This window comes from Carcharhinus amblyrhynchos, chromosome 9 (assembly GCF_965287045.1).
Source record: "Carcharhinus amblyrhynchos chromosome 9, sCarAmb.v2.hapA, whole genome shotgun sequence".
NCBI classification, from domain to species: domain Eukaryota; kingdom Metazoa; phylum Chordata; class Chondrichthyes; order Carcharhiniformes; family Carcharhinidae; genus Carcharhinus; species Carcharhinus amblyrhynchos.
Genome location: NC_137332.1, coordinates 41,954,506 through 41,978,470, shown reverse-complemented (window position 1 = coordinate 41,978,470; position 23,965 = coordinate 41,954,506). Strand labels below are relative to the sequence as shown.

Below are 23,965 nucleotides of genomic sequence, written 5' to 3'. Positions count from 1 at the left end.
CACGGCTTATTACCTCTCCTCCTACTGTCCTTTTTGACCATCGGAATAAATTTCTGCTAAGCACCAAGAAAGATCTCCTTAAAGATCCTCCACTGCTCCTCAGCAGACCCTCCCTCCAACACGCTCCCCCAGTCCACATTCGCCAATTCTTCTCTCATCCTACCGTATTCCCCTCTATTCAAACGAAGTACGCGTGTCTGGGAACCCACTTTCTCCTCCTCCATCTGCACCAGAAACTCCACCATATAATGATCACTCTCCCCAAGAGGATCCTTCACCGCAAGGTCCCTAATTCTACCCGCCTCATTACATAGCACGAGATCCAAGATAGCTCGCTCCCTCGTCGGCTCCAACACGCACTGTTCGAGGAAACTATCCCGGCAGCATTCCAAGAACTCCTCCTCGAGCCCACCGCATCCAACATGGGTCGACCAATCAATATGCAGATTGAAATCCCCCATAACTACGGCCGTCCCATTCCTGCACGCCACACTTATTTGCGCGTTAACAGCCCGCCCCACCTCCAGATCATTATTCGGGGGCCTATAGACGACACCCACCAGCGTCTTCCTCCCTTTGCTGTTCCTAATCTCCACCCACAACGATTCCACGTTCTGCTTCTTGGCTCCAATATCATCCCTTGCTACCACCTTGATGCTATCCTTAATCAGCAGAGCTATGCCCCCCCCCCCCTTTTCCCTCCTGCCTATCCTTCCTAAACACTTGATAGCCCTGTACATTCAGCTCCCAGTCCCTGTCACCTTGCAGCCACGTCTCTGTAATGGCCACCAGATCGTATCCATTTGTGTCAATCTGCACCACCAGCTCATCCACTTTATTCCGAATGCTTCGTGCATTCAGATAAAGCGCTTTCATCCCAGCCTTCACCTGGACCCTATTTGCCGTGACGCCACCAACTATACTCACGCCCCCTACTCCCTCTATTATTGGGACATCCTCGGCCTCTTCCCTTACCTGTACCCTATCCTTAACTTTAGACCTCGTAACGTCACCTACCCTTCAGTCAAGTGGAGGGTATTGTATCACACTCCTGACTTGTGCCTTGGATTTGATAGGCAGGCTTTGTGGAGTCAGGAAGCGAATTACTCCCCAGCACCTCTCCATTTTCCTGGAGGTGGGCTGGTGAGGCACCAGGGCAACCAACTGAGCTGCTTTATAGCTACTTAAGGCTTGTTGTTGGAGGCTAACTGGTATTGTCTAGCATCCAGAGCCTATGTAGCTGCCTCAAAGTAGCCCCCTGACACCGGACCAGGGCAGCCAGCAGCACCAGGCAGGCTTAAAGGCCTGGTGAGGCTTGTGAAAGGGCTGTCCACCACCTCCTTTTCTCCCTCCCATCTCCCCACTACCACGTCCCATCTCTCCATCACCCCGTCCTCCCTTGCACACACCACAATGATAGTCTGGAAGCAAAAGCTTTTATTATTTTACATTTGAAAAAGTTGGGGAGGTAGTTTTGGGGATGCCCTGCCTCTCATTTACCTGCCATTGCCACAGCGCCATGAGCCTATGCTCTGGCTATTAATTCCCAGATAGTGAGGGCTTCTTCCGACCTCTATTTGAGCTGGACAGTGTGGTACAAAAACACTGAGGAAAATTCTGCCAAATAAGTACTAGATACTCTTGACTTCGATATGTTGCAGTTCAAATCTTCCAAGTACAGCAAATATTTCCAGAGCTTCAAGCTGCAGGCATGCTTTAAGTATGCAGCAGGCCTGCCAAAAATTCCAACTTCCAGTCTAACAGCTTGCCCATCACTGTTGGAAATGTAGGGGCAGTCCATTAATGCAATTTTTATCAAGCCTATACCATCAAAGCTGTTTGAACGTCAGCTGATGGCAATGAGCAGATGGCCCGATCATCCCACTATATTTAGTGTGTGTGTTTTTATGCATTTACTTTTTATAAATATAGGTCACGATTTTATTGTAATTAATGGAATGAAAATCGGTGGGTTCTGTAAAGGGCTGGCCATCTATTCAGTTACACTCCTGCCCAAGTGGTAAAGATGAAAAGCTAACCCACACTTTCAAACATGTGGCCATCACAATCAAAATGTCGCACCATGGCAACTTGCATTTATATAGTGTACTTAATGTAATGAAATGTTCACACTGTTACAGATATAAAACGGTTTTAAAGAAAGCCAGCTATTGTGGTGGTATCTCAAGGAGAGCAATCTGGTTCTGGACCAGTATACTTAAATAAAACACTGAGTCTTTAGTTTTGAGATTCATCTGCAGAAGACTTTTCTACTTTTCATTTCTACCTGCTATTTCTTACTTCATTTCTTCAGGAAACAAATTGAGCATTTAATGAATACCACTGGGATTTATCTAAACTGATTAGGAAAGCAGCTTCCAGATGCGTATAAATTCTGGTCATGCTAAATGATAATTATGGATTTATTTCAGGATGCAATAGTTATTCATGAAGTATATGAAGAGGGTGCAGCTGCTAAAGACAGCAGACTCTGGGCTGGGGATCAAGTCTTGGAGGTGAGTGCAGCAGCGTTACGTTATACTTTGGACATGCAATGGATAATTGCAAAAAATTGCAGTCTGTGGCAATTATTTCCAGTAATCTAATTGCTTTTCTGGAGCTGGATTTCAGCTTCTCACTATTTTACTCAGCCTGTTTTTTGTCTCCAGAAACACATCAGCTTTCTTCTGAAATTTGTTGATACTAGTTCAATGACTTCCCCAGTGACTAATTTCGAAGAAAGTCTATTATTCTTTGGGTGAAAACCTTCCACCTAATTATCTCCTGCTCCAGTATTTGAACCGAAACATCACATTGAACAACTTGCCTGCCTTAGTATGGTCAAGGCAAAATGTTGTGGATGCTGGAATCTGAAACATAAACATAAAGTGCTGGAAAATCTTAGCAGGTCTGACAGCATCTGTGGAGAGAGATTAGAGTCAACATTTCCAGTCTGGATGACCAGTAACGCTGGCTTTATTCTCGCTCCACAGATGTTGTCAGAGCTGCTGAGATTTTTCCAGCACTTTCTTAGTTTGGTTTCATGTTAAGAAACAAAATTGATCAATCAGATTGTCTCAAAATTGACAGGTTTCTAAAGAAATCAAGTGAAAACACACTTTCATCCTGAATTAAGTATTTAATCTGCAATCGTTATTTTTATAACAGGCGTAACTATGTTAGTTTGTTCTCGGGTTGTGGATGATGTGAACATTCGAGGTTGCCATGCATTGCCATGGAGAAAGCTAGCACGAGGGGGCATGGCTTTAAATTAAGGGGGGGTAGTTATAGGACGGATGTCAGGGGTAGGTTCTTTACCCAGAGGGTGGTGAGGGATTGGAATGCCCTGCCTGCTGCGGTTGTAAATGCGCCTAGTTTGGGGGCGTTTAAGAGATCCGTGGATAGGTTTATGGACGAAAAGGGATTGGTTTTGGTTAGTGGGTCATTGTTTTTTAACTGGTCGGCGCAACATCGTGGGCCGAAGGGCCTGTTCTGCGCTGTAATGTTCTATGTTCTATGTTCATTGTTAATGTGTGGTATTTTTTCAAACTTTGGGACAAACTGCTTGGACGCAGTCTTATAAATTAAGTTCTTAATTTTGAAGGCAATCATGCAATATCTTATGCTCTTTATTTTTCTAAAAGTCACAAAATAGTTACAGTAAGTCTCATGGTCAGCAAGTGCCGATTTGTAACCCTATTAAATAACATAAGCATTTAGCTCCGGTTAATGTGGGATAACTTAGCTCTTTATGGTTCTCAATCAGTTCACAATTTCCTTCACATGTCAGAGCCACAGTCAGGTTAGAATTAGACACTTTGAACCATCACCTTTTATATCTTTCCAGAACATGTCCACAGAACTGCCCTTTGAGCTTGCACGTATGCAGTTGTGTTGAAGAAAGATTGAAATGTCAAGTTCCTTTCATCTTAATGAATATCAAAGACACTTAAATTTCTGCTACATTCAGAGATTGACTATGTTTCCCTCTAAAGAGCCCAATAAATTATTTTATTATTTTACTGACTGAACAGTACTGTTTATGGAGAAGTTGGGGTAGAGAGGCAACACACCTTGAGTAAGGATAAAAATCCAACAGTTATATTATTTGATAATGTCAGGACTTGCGTTAATAAAATTTGACTGTAGTCGGTTGATTTGAAGTAGTTGACTGAAGCTGAATGATTTCAGTTGTAGCTGCTTAATCAATGTCACTGTGTCAAGAAGTATAACAAATATCGCCGGTTGTGAATATTGCTGCAGTGTCCATAAGGCGGTGAAAATCTGACAACTTGCCTGTTTAATATTCAGGGAACATTGCCCCAGTTTTGTGTGTCCTAGCAAATGCCAGAGTCAAGCTTCTGTTGCTTTTCTGTCTGATGTCTTTAACTGAAAATAGTTCTACCAGCTTGGAACTGGCCGCTTGGACCAACAGGTCTATGTCAGTGTTTATGTATCACATAGCCACCTCCACACCAAGTATGTGCTTACCTGAGCTGTCATTAAACAATACTCTGTTTACAGATTTTTGAAAAATAATTTTTGCCAAAATTCGATGGTCAAAAATGTAGAAAGAGAATTGTGCATAAATGAAAATGATGATCAAACTCAAAATGAAATCCGAACAGTGGCCAGAGAATGTAATTCTTTTTGTTACAGATCTGTACATGTTCAAGCAGTAAGTATCTTGATATAGCCATTGGATTGTGTTGCGTGCTTTGTTCATTGTGAATCTGTCCAATTCCCTGCTATTATCATTACTTTAAGAAAAGTTAATCAGATTGTGAACAGGTTTAACAAGTGGCCCATTATTATCAGAAACTGTTTTTTTTAATGCAAATGCCAGGACCCATCCATCTGTTCTGTTCAATCATCTGTAAACACTGAAGTGCCCACTAATGAGCAGATTAGACAAGTGACTTCCTGGCATCAGACATTGAAAAATGGGCATATCAAAAGCTGTATATATGCCTGTACGTGCGTACCAAACCACTAAGCTGTCACAGGCAGACAGTCAGTTTTAACAGATAGTGCTCAGTACCTTGAGGGGTTTTGCTTCTTCTTTATTCCGTTCTGTTTTTTATTGCCTGAATTTATTTGCATTTTCAGTGTCCCATTAATCTCACAAGGATTAATATTGGATATGAAACCTACTTATTTTTCACCTAAATAGGTTGGCCTAAAAACAATTTATTCATTTTATTTCCAATTTTGCTCCCTCATTTACCGTCTTGCTTTTTCAATGCAACCAAAAATCTTTTTAGTAATCTCTCCTCACCTTTTTTGTCGCACCTGTCAACCCGTCTCAGCATCTTACTTACCACCGCATGTTTACTAAAGCCAAGACAACTGTAAACTCTATTTATCTGGCACCTTTAACATAAAAAAACTCAAGTAATTTACAGCAGAGCTATTGAAAACAGATGCAGAGTCACAAAATGAAAAATCAATGGAAGTAACCAAAACCTTGATGGAAGAGATGGACTATGAGGTGGTTTCTAGAGGAAAGGTGAAAAGTTAAAGGAAATTTGGATGCAATTCCAGGCAGTAGGACTGAGGGAACCAAAGACTCCATTACCAATTCTGGAACAAAAGGGGACGTACATGATGGAGTCAAGGGAATGGAGGAGGGTACGGGGTTTGAGGAGAGTGCACTGTTGAGGCAGGGTGGGTAATTGGCAGGGAACAAGGAAGGATTCAAAGTTAAAGACATGGATTTTAAACTTGATGCATTGGTGAGCAAGTTAGTGAGGACAATGATAAGAGGCAAGTAAAGCTTAACGTATGGCAGAAGTGATAGTTTGGAAGTGATACTGGCATTCGTAAGGATTCTTAGCGACAAAGAATGTGAGACAGGAATGTTGTAGAGTTGGAGAAAAGTTATCTTTATGTAGCAGAAAATATGGGGTCTGATCCTCAACTGAGGATCATAGTGAAAACTGGATTTCAAACAATCTCATTCAGCCTGAGAATAACAGGACATGAGAGAGATGTTTCTGAGGAGCAGGGTGAAGACGATGGCTTTGGTTGATGTTAATGTTGAACTAGAGCATTGTTTTGAAGACTTACCTGTTGTCAGATGGGTACCAGAGAAGTTTGAGACTAGAAATTGCAGAGACACCCTGTGGACAGATTGTGAAACTTCACTGTCACATCAATGGGGAAATTATTTAAAAAAAACAAATTGGATGGCAGGTGGAAAAATTTATAGGCATTAACCCCAACTCTAATGCATAGAACTTTGAAAAGAAACGATGGCAGTTATCTTCGAATTGGAAGTTTGCAAAAGTTACTTCATTATTTAAGATTGGATAGAGGGAAAATGCAGGCAGGTACAGATCTATTAGATTCCCCACAATTGATGTCAAGCTATCAGCAGGCATACAGTGACTGAGCAAAAGGAAAAGTGGTTGCTGATAAAAGAGGATCGACATGTATTTGTCTAACTAATCTGGATGTGTATTGGAAAGAAATTACTTTAAGGGTGATGGGATGGGGGTTGATGGGCACTGTCTATGTGAACAGCTAGGACTCGTCATATTTCCTGAATGCTTTTTGCATGTGCACATTGTTTTTAGTGGTTTGTGTACAACTTACTGTGCTTCCTAAATTATCATCATCTGAAATCTTGAATATATAAGTCTATAATTGTCATCTGTCATTAATATACAATGAAATCGCAATAAGTCAAATTCAGATGACACAAAATTCCTATTTTGTGAAATTGCCAACCGTACCCACCCCCAGAAAATCCCATTGAACGGAAAGGAATTTATATCTTTCTCACAAGAGATTAGCAAAAGTGTGAATGCATAGAGTTAAAAGTAACCTTAATACATGAGCTGGTAATTGGTTGGGAAGTAGGAAGCAGGGAGTGGGGTTAAAATGTGTGTTCTCGGATTGGTTGGATGTCATATTTTATGTTCCTGGGGATCCATACTGGAGCTCAGATTTTTCCCACATACAGTAAAATCCTGATGAGTCAAATCCCAGGAAATCCACCCAAAAATTTATGATAAGTGGAGCTTCGTATTGTCAAGGCGGCCCCATTCCTACCTGAATTCATCATTGTGCAACTCAATATGCCTACAAATGTGGTCTCGGTCAAAAACAGATTCAAGTGCCAAATAAGAACACTATAAGGCAGTAAATGTGTGAAAAAGTCTTTACTTAATTTGTTCACATCCTACAATGGCCTGACTTGGTAAAAGTAAGGGAACTTTGTAATTAAAAATGCCCATCTGCATGATTTTATGCTTTTTGTGATCAAGCTCTGCTCCAGTTGGTCGGCACAGTCATACAACAAGCTTAGATAAATTTGGCTAATCTGGAATTACTAGTATATCTTATGAGCATCATTCAATGGGATTTTCTGCTGTTGGGAATTTTGACAGTTTCAACAAAGCAGGAATTTTGTGTCATCCGAATTTGACTTATCGTGATTTCACTGTATAGTAATGACAGGTGACAATTAGAGACTTGTATATTCAAGGTTTCAGATGATGATAATTTAGGAATCACAATAAGCTGTACACAAATCACTAAAAATGATGTGCATGTACAAAAAACATTCAAAAACTATGGCCTTTATCTAAATAGAGGTGGAATGTAACATAGAGGAAGTCATGCTCAGAGTGCTGGTCAGATCCATCTGAAGTTTTGCATTTGTTTTGGAGCGTAATTCTCAAGAAAGATATATTGGCATTGAAAGGGATACAGCATAGATTCACGTGACTGATATCAGGATTTAAAGGATTAACTTGTGAGACTGGGTTGCGTAAACTTAGGCTTTTATTACCTTGAATTTAGCTGATTGAGAGGTAATCTTATCAAGGTGTTTAAAATGATTAAAGGATTTGATGGGTTAGATACAGAGAAACTGTTTCTTTCATGGAGGAATACAGAAGAAAGGGCATAATTACAATCAGAGTTACGCCATTTTAGACTAAACTCAAGAAACTTTGTTTCACACAAAAATAGTAAGAATTCAATATTCTTTCCCTAAATTCTGGGTCATGGCATGGTGGCACAGTGGTTAGCACTGCTGCCTCACAGTGTCAGGGATTCAGGATCGATTCCCGGTTTGGGTCACTGTGCAGAGTCTGCACATTCTCCCTGTGTCTGCGTAGGTTTCCTCCGGATGCTCCGATTTCCTCCCACAGTCTGAAAGACTAGCTGGTTAGGTGCATCAGCCATGCTGAATTCTTGCTCAGTGTACTCGAACAGGCGCCAGAATGTGGCAACTTGGAGATTTTCACAGCAACTTTATTGCAAAGTAAGCATACTTGTGGCTAATAAATAAACTTTTAAAAAATTGAGATATTTCAAGTTGAGCTAATCCTGCCTGACTGTCGAAGAATATGGAACAGAGGTGGATAAATAGAATTATAGCAGAGATCAGCCATGATCTAATTAATTACAGTACCAGACTTACTGAATGCCTACTTCTGTCCCTATGTTACTGTGTTGTGACATTTTTCATAACGTGCGGGTGATTACAAGCTGATTTTCTGTGGTTTTGTTCATATGAAATGGTACTAAGGCAGTCTCAAGAGAAATACCCTACTGAGCTATATCTTGATATCAGTTAGAGACTAACAACATGTTAGTAAAACTCTGGTTCTCACCATGGAAAGAAAGTAAAAACAGAATTTTACAATCCCTCTTGCTAGCAGGGCCTTCCATTCTGCTGAACTCAATGGAGCTTTAAATGGTTTGCCACATTTTATTGCCCCACCCCCACTGCAAAGGCTATAAAATTCCACCCTAGGTCATTAAGGATTAAAAAAATGATAAATAGGGAACTGGTTTTCTTTCATTTTTGAAAAAATCAGATGGATGCAGGCCGGATGCCTACACCCCTGTGAACTTATTCAGTGTGCCAAAGTATATGATGCTGTATTAAAATGATGGGTGTATTGCAAAATATAGAATATATTGTTACAATCTGTTTAGGGGCCTGTAACACGTAAAGAAAAATCCAAATAACTTGTTTCACCCAAGTGAACTACACCACAAGATATCATTTTTATTTACGAAGACTTCATTGTACACAGGAAAAATTAAACAAAGCAAATACAATTAATTTAACAGTGTAGATAACAGCCCACCCTTTGGTTTACTTCTTACTTCCACCAAGAATTCTCACATATGTTACAATATCTTAAGAAATAACTTTGAGGAACTGGTGAGAGATGGTTGAGGCTGAGGTGCTCATTTGGGTAAGTAATAAGAATAAGAGATGTGTCGGGGGGTGGGTGGGGGCATGAGGTGTTCTCGCGGATCTGGAGTTGACGGTTGAGAGGGCAGGGGTTAGCAGCGGCAGAGTATGGGAGGGCCAGTTGTGGTGGTCAGGGGGAAGAGTGTGGATTGGGGGCTATGGGATAATTGGGAAGTGGGGGTGGTCTGGGTTAGGGGAGTGGATGGCAAGGTAATTGAGGGTTCAGGAGGGTTAGTACTGTAATTACCCAGGAGTTGAAAGTGGTTTTAATCCTAAAATAATTGGAACCATTGAGAGTTTCCGATTTAAACTGGAATATTGGCTGGTTGTGGGTGCTCAGTAATTCCCCAACAGATGTTTAAACTTCCTGGACAATTCCTATGCAGTCCTTGCAACTAACCTTCGGGGTCTCCCCCAGCACATCTTCTGATGTACCTCGGGGGTATGATCACCCCCAGGGAACAGAAGATTTGGGACAACATTGCTTAACTGGGGTCCAATATTGGTCAACAAGCACAGGGGTCTGTCAAGTGAACGGGACATGGGCAATAGAGTTTTGAATGACCTCAAGCTTAGGGAGGGTAGAACCTGGAAGGTCAACCAGATGGACATAGGAATTGTCAAGTCTGGGGGCAGCAAAGGCATGAATGAAGATATCTGTGGCACAGATAAATTCGGGCAATGTTATGGAAGTCCAAATAGGTCGTAATCACCTGCACATTATGAAAAATATCACGATACAGTAACATAGGGACAGAAGTAGCCTTTGAGCAAGACTGATACCGTAATTAATTAGATCATGGCTGATCTCTGCTACTCTGCAACTCTCCGTTTTCACTCTCCTTTGGCACTTAGAATCCTTTTGATCCCCCCATGACTTCCAACTTCCCAATATTTAATTGAAGGAAATTTCTGCTCATCTGGTCCTGAATGTTGAACAAGCAGTCTGTAAATTTAGAGATAATGGAGGAGTTGGGAAAAACAGCAATAAGATCGAGCAGAGTGATATCAGTATACATGTCGAAGTTGATGTGTTTTTGGATTGATATTGCAGGGGAGCAGCATGTAAGTGAAAAATAGAAAGGGTTCAAAGATAAATCACTGGGGATCCCAAAAGTAGCAGTATGAGAACTAGAAGAGAAGCCATTGCAGGTGATACCCTATGACTCAAATTGGACAGACAAGATTAAAACAAGGCAAATCCAAAAGGCATTTAATAAGGTGCCACATGAAAGATTATTACACAAGATAAGAGAACATAGTGTAGAGAGTAAAAAATTAGTGTGGATAAAGGATTGGTTAGCTAACAGGAAGCAGCAAATAGAAATAAGTGGATCTTTTTCAGCTTGACAAACTGACTAGTGGAGTACCACAGGGATCAGTACTGGGACCCCAACTCTTTACCTCAATGATCTGAATAAAAAGACTAATGTATTATAAAATACAATAAGGTTTATAAAATGTTGCGAGGTATAGATAGGGTGGATTCTCGGAGGCTATTTCCCAGGGCTGAAATGGTCGCTATGAGAGGACACAGGTTTCAGGTGCTGGGGAGCGGGTACAGAGGAGATGTCGGGCTAAGTTTTTCACTCAAAGGGTGGTGAGTGAGTGGAATCGGCTGCCATCGGTGGTGGTAGAGGCGAACTCGCTGGGGTCTTTTAAGAGACTTCTGGATGAGTAGGTGGGATTTAATGGGATTGAGAGTTATAGATAGTTCTATGGCTTGGTAGGTATGGATATGATTGGTGCAACTTGTAGGCCGAAGGGCCTGTTTGTGCTGTAAGTGTTCTATGTTCTATTATGGATAAATTTTCCAATGACCCCAGGAGTAATAGGAAGATAAATTGTCAAGGGAGGTAGAGTCTACAAAGAGATATAGATAGGTTAAGTGAGCGGGAAAAAGTTGGCAAATAAAGTATAATGTGGAAAATGTGAACTTGTCAAGTTTGGCAGGAAGAATAAAAAAGCAGTATTTAAATGGAGAGATTACAGAACTTAGTGGTACGGATAGATCTGGGTGTCCTGGGGATACATGAATCACAAATGTTAATATGCAAGCGCAGCAAGTAATTAGAAAGGCAAATGGAATGTTGTCATTTATTGCAAGGGAATAGAATATAAAAGTGGGAAAGTTTTACTGCAGCTGTACAGAGCCTTGGTGAGACCACATCTAGAATACACAGTTTTGGTCTCCTTATTTGAAAAAGGATGTAATTGCATTAGACACATTTCAGAGAACGTTCACTTGACTCATTTCTGAGATAAACTGGGTCATGTTATGGAGATGGATTGAATAGTTGTGCCTATATTCATTGGGATTTAGAAAAATTGAAATGCACAAGATCCTGAGGGGAATTTACGGTGCATTCCACTTATGAGAGAGACTAGAACTAAGGGACACAGTTTAAGAACAATAAGACCCTCTTTTAAGACTGAGATTAGAAGAATTTTTTTCTCTGTGGGTTATTAGTCTATTGAATGTTCTTCACCAGAAAAACAGTGGAGACTGAATAATTGAATTTATTCAAAATAAAGTTAGACACATTTTTGATAGACAAGGAAGTCAAGGGCTATGGGGAGCAGACAAAAAAGTGAAATTGAGACCACAACCAGATGAGCCATGATCTTATTAAATGGCACAGCAAGTACAAAATGCCAAATGGCCTACACTGTGCTAAGTCCTATGTTCTATGAGCATAGTGTCACTTATAATTGTCAACTCTTTGACAGAGCTACCCATTTATCCCCACTGTTCTGTTGTCCCCACTATTATGATTCAGATTAGAAAGTTCAAAGTGTTTTATGAAGCCTGCCAGAATCATAAGTTTTGCATCTTGCACTTGGCTCAGATAAACATGACATTTTCCAAAAGACCCACTAAGGAACTCTTAGTCATCAAAGCTTATCTAAGAATACAGTTAACATGTACAGAACAAAATTAGCAATAACTTTTATCAATTACAAGTGAAAACAAAACAATCACAATATTGTAAGTATTATTAATGAATAATCTCTAATGTGTTCCAATTAAAACCAAAGCCCCTAGACAACAAAAACCCTTTTCACAGGTTTAACATAGCACAGACTAATGCGCACTTGATACTGGGATTGAATTCCCTAGGTTGAAAGCTGATTTCAAATCATCTTGAAAACTCAGAGCAGTTTGTAGTGGTATTGGTATTGGCTTCCCAAAACCCCAAAGCACGGATTCTTTACTGCAGGATGGCAACAAGCTGTGCTTTCAGCTAACTGGTAAAATTTTCAAACTAAAAACCGAGAGAAAAGAGACTTATTTTCCAACTTGCCTCTAAGACTGTTTCTAGGACTATGGCAGCCAAAACAAAACTGAAAGTCCATGAGCAACATGGACTCTGATGTCACAGAATTCCTATTGATTGTCTCCTTGTCTGCCCCTTGCATTTGCAACCTATTCCTGAATCCTAATTTGTTACCTGGCATGTCTCTATTTTCTGAAGTTTCTGTCAATCACTTGTAGTATAAAGCATAGAAATTGCTTGAATTAATGGTGAAATGCCAAAATGTGGCACTAAAACTGTAATGTTAGAGGCACAAAAGAAATTAGAATATGAAAGAAAAGTAGGGAAAGGGGAGAAAGTTAAGAGACCAAGGAGAATAGCAGAGGAAGAACAAGGTTAAAGACTGGAATGTAGGAATGAATAAAACAATTAGAGGCTAGGGTGAGTGAAAAAGATAGGACAGGGTTAGGGGTTAGGAGTGATTTGTGGATAGTGATGATGATCATCAGAGGATACAGCAGGATATAGATCGGTTGGAGACTTGGGTGAAGAGATGGAGATGGTGTTTCAACCAGACAAATGTGAGGTATTGCATTTTGGAAGGTCCAATGCAGATAGGAAATAGACAGTAAATGGCAGAACCCTTAAAGCGTATTGATAGGCAAGAGGACCTGTGTGAACAGGTACATAGGTCACTGAAAGTGGCAGTGCAGGTGGAGAAGATAGTCAAGAAGGTATACGGCATGCTTGCCTTTGTCGGCCGGGGCATTGAGTAAAAAATTGGTAAGTCATGTTCATAGAATCATAGAACCCTACAGTGCAGAAAGAGGCCCGTCGGCCCATTCAGTCTGCACCTAACACGATCCCACCCAGGCCCTACCCCCATATCCCTACATATTTTATCCACTAATCCCTCTAACCTCCGCTACTCTGGACACTAAAGGGCTATTTCTTAGCATGGCCAAACAACCTAACCTGCACATCTTTGGACTGTGGGAGGAAACCGGAGGAAACCCACCCAGACACAAGGAGAATGTGCAAAGTCCACACAGATAGTGACCCGAGTTGAGAATCATACCCAGGACCCTGGAGCTGTGAAGCAGCAGTGCTAACCACTGTGCTACCGTGCCGCCCTGTACCGTTCTATAAAGCTGCAACAAATCATGTTGCAGCTTTATAGAACCTTAGTTAGGCCACACTTGGAATATAGTGTTCAGGATGTGGAAGCTTTGGAGAGAGTACAGAAAAAGTTTACCAGGATATTGCCTGGTATAGAGGACATTAGCTATCAGGGGAGGTTGGAGAACTTGGTTTGTTCTCACTGGAACAACAGAGGTTGAGGGATGACCTGCCAGAAATCTACAAGATTATGAGAGGCACGGACAGAGTGGATAGTCAGAAGCTTTTTATCAGGGTGAAAGTGTCAACTACTAGGGGACACAGGTTTAAGGTGCGAGGGGCAATGTTTAAAGGAGATGTATGAGGCAGATTTTTTACACAGAGGGTGGTGGGTGCCTGGAACTCGTTGCCGGGGGAGGTAGTGGAAGCGGATATAGTAGTGACTTTTAAGGGGCATCTTGACAAATACATGAACAGGTTGGGAATAGAAGGATAGAGGGTTTTAGTTAAATCGGGCAGCGTGGTCGGTGTAGGCGTGGAGGCCTATTTCTGTGCTGTATTTTGTTTGTTCTTTGAGTGTGGGGAGGGGAATGGAGAGAACAATTTGAGGCCAAGGGGAGCAAGCAGCATAAAGCAAGGTTACTGGGAAAAGGTAATAGTAAAAAAAACTCAATAAGAAACCGATGAGAGCTAGAAACCTAGAAAGATTGGGGAGCAAAGTCGATGGACAATGGAGAGACGCAGAAGTCCGAAGAAATCATCTGCAATTCTACAAATAGAGATCCAGTATGGTAACGGAGCCCAGCTACAGCAGAGAAAGAGGAGGTGAAGGCAGAAAGAGGTGAATGGAAAATAAGGGAGGAGAGGAAAGGAGATCACAGGGATGGGAGAAGTAAGGTGGAGACAGAGGAAGAAGGATGGATGGGTGAACTGGAGCTGGAGCTCTTATTCATTTCTCAACTAAAGTTGTAACTTCATTGGAAAATTCATTACTAGAAAATCAAATGAATCATTACCTTGTGACTTGCTGTGTCTAAAAGTTTGGACATGAATTTCCAAACATTCAGAAATAGTGTAAACACAGAAACTCACGTTCTGTGGTCTTCTGCTGCGGCAGAGCTCTGTTAGTCAGCTAAGTTGGGATTTGACAGATATAACAGTCTAATGAGGGCAGGTTAAGTGAATTGGTCATGCTAAATTGCCCCTTAGTGTTCCAAAATGTGAGAGTCAGGGGGATTAATGTTGCAAATATATGGGGTTACAGGGATGAGACCTGGGTGGAATAGTCTCTTGGAGAGTTGGTGCAGACTTGATGGAGCGAATGGCTTCCTTCTGCACTGTAGGGTATCTATAATTCGATGAACTTGTGCGTGAAGCAAATGTTTGAAGAACGTTATTTGGATAGGATCTGAAGTAAAACCAGCCTTAGAGTTATATTGGACTCGAAACGTTATCTCTGTTTCTCTCTCTCTACAGATGTTGCCAGACCTGTGTTTTACTAGCGTTTTCTGTTTTTATTTCAGCTTTCCAGCATCCATAGTATTTTATCTTTACTGTACAGGCCACTTGTGTACCAGTTTCCTCAGAAAAACCTGGTACAAATTGGTTCTTCTGCTGTTGTTACGCTGATTTTTTTTAATCCTTTCTCAGAGTTACAAAGCCAATGTGCAGAGTGGATAGTGCAAGCTCCTAATCCATCTCCCTGCTTGCTCCAAAAAATAATTCAAATTCAAATTGAATCCAATTCATGGTTCCCACAAGAGACATACTAGATCCAAGCTGAAAAGAACACGCATTGCACCTGATCTTGATCTTGAGCTTGATCCTACGCTTGATCTTAGCCAAAAGGCCGCATTGAAAATGACACAGGAGTTTATGCCAGAAGTTTTTAAGTCAGTCCACGCATTTTAAAGAGCAGAGAAAGTACATATACCATGAGACATTTTGGTTCATATACCGTTCAATCTTTTCGATACAAATAGAGTTTAGTTACAAAATCAAAGGATTTTGATTTACTTGGTTAATCTTCTGGACAATTGTTCCATTCAATCCCATAGTCGAAATTTGTTTTGACGAGGATATAAATTTTGCAAGTTGAAAAAGTGTTGTTTAGTCCCCAACAGCTAGCACTAAATAATTTGGTTTCCTGAAACTGGCATTGACAAATATTGTTGGTCAAGTGTGCCATCTACTGGAATCCTGTTGAGGTGTACGGAGCTATTTTGAGGACATTTGATATTTGTACACAGCCCATTGAACCAAAGGTTTTTTTTAAAAAAGCCTCAAAATGAAATGTTTATTTGTGCACACTAATTTAATGTAAGTATGAAACAAATAACGAAAGAACAGCTATATGACTGGATTTTTTTAATAATATATTTTTAAAACTGAGTCTGCAGTGTTATATAACACTTTATTTTAAATTTGAACAGCTGGCAAGAGCTAAATCCTTTTCACACTTTGATAATAGAATACAATGACCAGATGCATCTTTGAATTATTGATTAAAGTTAAATGTGCTTTGCTATAGTGGAAAGCGCTGAGTACAGTGGTTCATGCTCCTGATTCCCGACAAGAGAGTTCTGAGTTCAGTCACGTATGGTGTAAAGCTGGGGCACTTTCTCAGTAGACAGCTGAAAAATCAAAACATTATTGAACCTTAGCCAGTTACACACAGCTCATTTTGGCCAGTTACAGAGCAACAGTGGCAGAGAGAAAAAATACATCATTAAATAGTACACAATGTAATGAGATATAAAGAGCCAGATCAAGGAATTATGTATAATGCTACAGTTTAACCTATTTGATCTGGCTTTGTACAATCTGTCTATACAATTAAAAGGTTTGTATCTTGCTTGTGTGTGTCATACATTGTCAGCTTCATATAGCCATGCTAATTAATTAAAATCTCACTTTTACGAAAAGGCCATTAACACTTATTTCATTAATAGATAAGAAATTTTCATTTCTAAAAAGTATGCTATTCATATTCCTGAAAGAGGTGTTTTCTTTAAATCTTGCTCAGTATAACATATTCCTTAAAAGTTAAATATCAGACATGTAAAATCAACAAATATGGAAATAAATCTCAGAAATTAAGAATAAATTCACTTGTCCCCTTTTCCCAGTACCTAAAATATATTTTGTCTGCATGAACATTCTTCCTCAATTCCCTTAGTTGGATCTACAGTTGAATGATTTGCATGTCTCCTTGTGTGTGTGCCTGAGAATTATCACTCTCACTGCTGCTTTCTTACTCTGATTGTTGTGTTTTTACACTGGGCTGCAGTCATTAGGCGGGATTTTCTGCATGCGGAAGTGGAGGTGGCCTGCCGTTGGCTGGCAGCAAGCTCCCACTGTTGTCAATGGGATGTCCTGTTGAATACACACCTCACCACTGGAAAACCCGTGGCAGATGTTTGACTTGGTGGAACCAAAAGATCCTACCCATGTGAATGGATGGAAAATTCCTGCCATTATATTTTCCAAGTTTTCCCTTGAGTATTGTCTAGTTTTTGTGAAGAAACAGTAAGATTCAATAAGAAGCATTCAGAATCTAAACTGCAAATGCTGTTACAACTCGGATTCCTTTATTCCCTTTCTAGACTCCCACTGTTGGTATTACAGGTCTGGTAGGCTTAAGTAGACAAAATGCATAATATAATTATCAATACACTAACAGTACAGCAATATAATCGAAAGTGAAGATCAGAACTCAGAAAACAACATGGAGAAGAAAAGATGATTGAGAGAGAGTTGGAAATGGAAAAAGCTTTTAAAAAGTACATTTTTTAAAAAATAAATCAAACCAAAAGCAGCCTTTCAGCCTTCATTCCTCACACACCCTCATCCTCTACACAATCCCCGTGCCCTATCCATACCAACCAATGCCTCTCCACCTCTGGCAACTCTTATCGCCCATGTCAACCTGTGTCTTTCTACCTGCTTCTTTGGCCTTCTTTGAGCCAACTTAGTGCCAACTCATGCCAACAGTGCCACCACCGCCTCCATTTACCCATACACCCTCCATGCCAGCATATGCAGCAACGATTGTGGACAGACCTCAGGTGAGATGAAATAAAATGGTAAGATTAATTAAAATAAAGTTGCAAGTGTCTGTTGATGACAACACTATTTACAAAAACAATCCCACTCATAAAACCCATTAAATACATGTAAAATCCTCGTGCACTCAATTCCCTTAAAAATGCATTAATGATTCCACATCAAAGACTTAATAATCCAAGTCAATTAAACTGTGAACCTACAGACTCACCACTGTAATAATGGCAGGTTGGGGAATCAGCCATGCAGCAGCAAGTCCATAATGTTAACTTCACCTTCAGGCTTATGTCAACAGAGAGTCAGTGAAATTGCAAGCTCTGATTTTTTTTCAATATGGGATTTTTTTTAAATTAATGAATTGGGGATTTAAATGCCTTAACAGCTTGACACTGAGTTTATCCACCTTTTATGCATGGTATATTTTTAACATCACAAAGGACACTTGACCACTCCCAAAGGGATAGCTCCCTGAAGGGGAGCTTGACCTCTTGAAAAGGGTACCCCACCTTTAAATATTTTGCTAAAGTGCCTAAAGCCCACAAGTCATGGACATCCTAGGAACAAAAATTGTATCTGTTTGAAGGCAGCTGCACTTTTACGTGTGTATCTGTCTCTATAAACCACAAATGTGCAAACTGCAATCCATCTCTGTTCTCCCCCCACCATCCCAGTAAAAATGATGGGTGCCAGATTTAGAGGAGGAACATCCAGGGTCAGGGCTGTGACGCCGTTTTGGTGAAGATGCATGTGGATCCCCTCTGACTCAGCAAAAGCTCAGACCTTAATGACTAGCACCCACAAGCTGCTCTCCTTGAAAACTCAACTTATTTATCGTTTTAAATCTAGATCCGTGACAAATGCCTAGAAAGATCCACTCTGTTTTCTATTAGGTAAATGGAATTGATTTAAGAAATGCAACTCATGAAGAAGCAATCACAGCACTGAGACAGACGCCTCAAAAGGTGCGACTCACTATCTTCAGGGATGAAGCACAGTACAAGGATGAGGAGAATTTGGATGTATTTGTCGCAGATCTTCAGAAGAAAGTTGGCAGGGGACTAGGCCTGAGCATTGTAGGAAAACGGTATGTAGAACTTTTCTCAGATCCTTACTAATAATAATATGCTTAATAAGGAACATATATGGAATTTTCCAAATATAACATTATATCCAAATGAATATTCGTTGAAAGTTAAATATGTTAGAAAATAACTGGATTCCATGACTGGAATTTTGCCGCTGGGGTGGGTGAGGCTCGCAGAATGGCATTTTCCGTTGGCCTCGGGCGAGATCTTACGAGTCTCGGGCATGCAAGGCAGTAAAATTCCAGCAAATGTGTCTAGATCAAACTTTTCGAGCAGTGGAACACCTGGTGACCTTCCCAAGTGCATTGGGGAACACCAAGCGTTCTCATAATGGCGATATCCCTTTTTTTGCCACGACATCGAAATCAAATGTAAGCCAGTCTTTTCTAGTTATTATCTGTGCATACATTAGGAGAGGCACAGAGTCACAAATACATTTTCCAGCTGCATGTCCCCGTCACATTAACCTCTGGAAGTATTACCCACTTTAGGAATGGGTAATTTGAAAAGTTATTTTATTAAGAAAAATTTAAGTCTTCCCTTTGTCATTTTTAATGGGAGGAGTGATGCTGGAAAACTGATACTCTTATCAAACTCGTGCATCTTCACCAGCATACACACACTCACTCACCCGGACTGTCACTCACTCACTCACACGGACAGTCATTCACTCACTCACACGGACAGTCACTCACTCACTCACCCGGACAGTCACTCACTCACTCACCCGGACAGTCACTCACTCACTCACCCGGACAGTCACTCACTCACTCACCCGGACAGTCACTCACTCACTCACCCGGACAGTCACTCACTCACTCACCCGGACAGTCACTCACTCACTCACCCGGACAGTCACTCACTCACTCACCCGGACAGTCACTCACTCACTCACCCGGACAGTCACTCACTCACTCACCCGGACAATCACACTCACTCACTCACTCACTCACCCAGTCACTCACTCACCCAGTCACTCACTCACCCAGTCACTCACTCACCCAGACAATCACTCACTCACTCACCCAGACAGTCACTCACTCACTCACCCAGACAGTCACTCACTCACTCACCCAGACAGTCACTCACTCACCCAGACAGTCACTCACTCACCCAGACAGTCACTCACTCACCCAGTCACTCACTCACCCAGACAGTCACTCACTCACTCACCCAGTCACTCACTCACCCAGTCACTCACTCACCCAGTCACTCACTCACCCAGTCAGTCACTCACCCAGACACTCACCCAGACAGTCACTCACTCACTCACCCAGTCACTCACTCACTCACCCAGTCGCTCACTCACCCTCGCTCACCCACCCACTCGCTCACCCAGTCACTCGCTCACCCAGTCACTCGCTCACCCAGTCACTCGCTCACCCAGTCACTCGCTCACCCAGTCACTCGCTCACCCAGTCACTCGCTCACCCAGTCACTCGCTCACCCAGGCACTCGCTCACCCAGGCACTCGCTCACTCGCTCACTCGCTCACCCAGGCACTCGCTCACTCGCTCACCCAGGCACTCGCTCACTCGCTCACTCGCTCACCCAGGCACTCGCTCACCCAGGCACTCGCTCACCCAGGCACTCGCTCACTCGCTCACTCGCTCACCCAGGCACTCGCTCACTCGCTCACCCAGGCACTCGCTCACTCGCTCACCCAGGCACTCGCTCACTCGCTCACCCAGGCACTCGCTCACTCGCTCACCCAGGCACTCGCTCACTCGCTCACCCAGGCACTCGCTCACTCGCTCACCCAGGCACTCGCTCACCCAGGCACTCGCTCACCCAGGCACTCGCTCACCCAGGCACTCGCTCACCCAGGCACTCGCTCACTCGCTCACTCGCTCACCCAGGCACTCGCTCACTCGCTCACCCAGGCACTCGCTCACTCGCTCACCCAGGCACTCGCTCACTCGCTCACCCAGGCACTCGCTCACTCGCTCACCCAGGCACTCGCTCACTCGCTCACCCAGGCACTCGCTCACCCAGGCACTCGCTCACCCAGGCACTCGCTCACCCAGGCACTCGCTCACCCAGGCACTCGCTCACTCGCTCACCCAGGCACTCGCTCACTCGCTCACCCAGGCACTCGCTCACTCGCTCACCCAGGCACTCGCTCACTCGCTCACCCAGGCACTCGCTCACTCGCTCACTCGCTCACCCAGGCACTCGCTCACCCAGGCACTCGCTCACCCAGGCACTCGCTCACCCAGGCACTCGCTCACCCAGGCACTCGCTCACTCGCTCACCCAGGCACTCAATCTCTTTACACAACCATTCCTCCCTCTCTCATTCAACCCCCCCCCCCAAACACATACACGCTCACCCCTCTTAGTCCGCCCAGGTGCCCTTCCAACCTCTTCCAAAGAGGCCTGCTCCAGGCCCCTGCTGTAGCATCGCTCCAAGGCTGTTCCTGGCCCCTGTACTGAGGCAAGCTCCAAGCTTTGTTCTGAGGCCCACACTTCCCATCATTCTGCTGTCCATGCTTGTCCATTCAGAGTCTGGCTTCTTCCTCCTGAAGCCAGCCTCTATTTGGACAAGCAGCTCTGCAACATTTTTCAAATGTGCCTGTCCTGTCGCAGTCCCCCTGGGTTCCACAGACCCCAATTTGGGAACCCCTGGTCCAGATGATTCTCTAACATAAGAATATGCAGCAAGGAGCAACTCGCCAGCAAGGTGCAGTAGTACACTTATTCTTGTTTTAGTAGAATAAAATGGATAGCAAAGTGGACTAGATATAGTGACCCTCTTTATTGTATTGTTTTTAGCTTTTAGTAAGGGTATAAAGTATTGATTTTAGAGCATTGTTTGATGGATTTTTGCTTTGACGTTTCTGAGACTATTATAATTGTGATGTAGTACAGTACCTTCAAGTTCTGTTCTTCGTTTGGATTAACTCTGTAAGAATTGTATATATTGCATAAACAAATATAAGAAATGAACTAGAAGCCCCTGCATATTTATTTCACCATTTTAGGAATGGGCATTAAATGTACACTTTTATTCAGCATAAGTTTTTAATATTGTTTGCTGTGAACAGTTTTGAGGCAGTTGAATTGAAGTTGTTAGGATTTCTATGACCAAATCAATAAAGTAACCCCCAGAGTTGTATGTTGGATAGGAATAGGACATTGATTTAGATCCATTGATGTGTTAATAAACTGAGTACAGAGTGATGTGACCAAGGTCATACCTAAATGGCAGGTTTTTTGTGCCATTGGAATAGGTGCTGAGGAGAGTGCAGGCCCTTTCCGTACAGGAATGTTGAACATTATGTACTTTTTTACTTCCTTCTCCCCTCCAATACCATCTGCTCAGTTCCCAAGAGCAGGGATTAAAGTAGTTTTCCTGCTTACCCTCGGTAAATTGTAATGAAAATCAAAAATGAAATTGAGTTCATGGTGCTTTGGAAGATGGGGGATAGATGGAGATTCATGGGGTAATATTCTGTGTTTATTTTGTTTCTGGTGCAAGCAGAGCCTAGGTCTCCCAATGTATATATTGGAACTAAGTCATGAAGACTGCACCAGCTTCTGATCATTCAGGATTATGAAAAAGCATCAGTTTGAAATCATGCTGAAATTATAATTAGAAATTTATGCTGTTTGTGCACAAGGCATTCCGCTTAAAGCATAGGGTATGTGACGCCGGGACAGGCTATTCAACCCAACTTGTTAATACTGACATTTATGTTCCACTTGAGGTTTTCCCTACATTCCTTATCTAAATCTGTCATCACAATTCTCAATTTTCTTCTCTCTCACATGCTCATCTAGCTTCCTTTTAATCGTATCTATACTGTTGGCTTGCATTTGAATTTATACCTCATGTTATACTACTGATATAGTTTATAAAATAGCTGCATTGTATGGAGCTTTAGGTCCATGTACTTTTGTCAACATACCCTGTGAAATCACTGGAACTACTTGATTTCAATAGGAATGGAACAGGAGTGTTTATCTCGGACATTGTTAAAGGTGGAGCTGCTGAACTTGATGGGAGACTCATGCAAGGGGATCAAATCTTATCAGTAAATGGAGAGGATATGCGAAACGCTTCTCAGGAGACTGTGGCAACGATACTAAAGGTAAGCTTGGAGTAACTGCATTAAAACCATATTTTTCAATTGTGCATGCATAGTTAAATACAGAAATCAGAAAGTTGCTGTTCGAGTTGCCCTACTCCTACACAAGCTTTGCTATTTTGGTCCCGCTGAGACCCCCAGTGCTTAAACAAATAGATGGCTGTAATATTACATTACTTAGATGATGGATGCCAACTAAATTCACTAAAAAAAAGTTAAAACTTATGCATTCCAACATAAATACCCATTCAATGGGTGTGATAAGTCTTAATTACTGTTAAACAAGCAGCCTGGCACTAAATATTAGCTTTTCGAAGTGTAAACTCATTCCTTCAGGTTTTCATTAATGTTGGAAATTTGAATAATTCATTTTTTTCTTTATTCTCCGTCTTAATTCCATCCTTTTCTACACATGCTTTGCTTTCTACACATGATTTGGCATTGAATGAACCATCCAAACTTCCAGGTTCAGACTCTGGTGGGGGTTGAATTAGTTAATCCACAAGAACGTGCTTGGAATTTGCAATACAGAATTAGTACTGGACCCTTTCATATGATTGTAGGCAGCATCTTAAAGTTCTGTTGCCTGCTGTTTTAAATTATTGCTAAATGCAGCCAGCACACCCCATGTTTTCATTGGCTGAATGCATCACCTGGGGACCCGATATCATGAGTGTCCAGTACTACTTAAAGACACTGTGCTTCTCTAAAAGGGGAAGTAATGGGAGCTTTTGGAAAAGTAAATCTGGGTTTTAGCATTTAGAAATGGCTGAACGTGAATGTTAAAGTTTAAAGAGTGAGAGGTTTAACATGATGTGTAGTCAAAGAGAATGTGTTCATCACTGAATGACATATTCTATCATCTGAACCTTTAGTCTCATCAACTGTTTAATTCATCACAGCCCAAACACACACCAAGCAACAATTTCTAGTAAACAATATTCAACTCTGCAATTTATATGGTTTACCTCATCCTCATGCGTTTAATACTATGCAGTTTTCACACCTACAATTTACAGTTCACACACACTGATAGATATTCAGCCAGGACAAGTGTGTCAAATACTGTCCTTGCCCTGGCATTGTGGCTGCAGCTATTGGCTCATTTCAGTTGCAGCCTTTTTGGTGA

General features: G+C 41.8%; 1 protein-coding gene across 5 annotated transcripts in view; it reads left to right on the top strand.

Annotated features, from left to right (window-relative positions):
• The window catches only part of patj (PATJ crumbs cell polarity complex component), a 359,514-nt gene that overhangs the window by 284,115 nt on the left and 51,434 nt on the right, over positions 1–23,965 (top strand). For all 5 annotated transcript variants that reach the window (XM_080195514.1, XM_080195515.1, XM_080195511.1 and 2 more), the window contains 3 exons: positions 2,433–2,516; positions 18,552–18,745; positions 22,692–22,839. In XM_080195514.1, the coding sequence (XP_080051640.1) occupies positions 2,433–2,516; positions 18,552–18,745; positions 22,692–22,839 (426 nt within the window). The remainder of the gene's footprint in view (positions 1–2,432; positions 2,517–18,551; positions 18,746–22,691; positions 22,840–23,965) is intronic.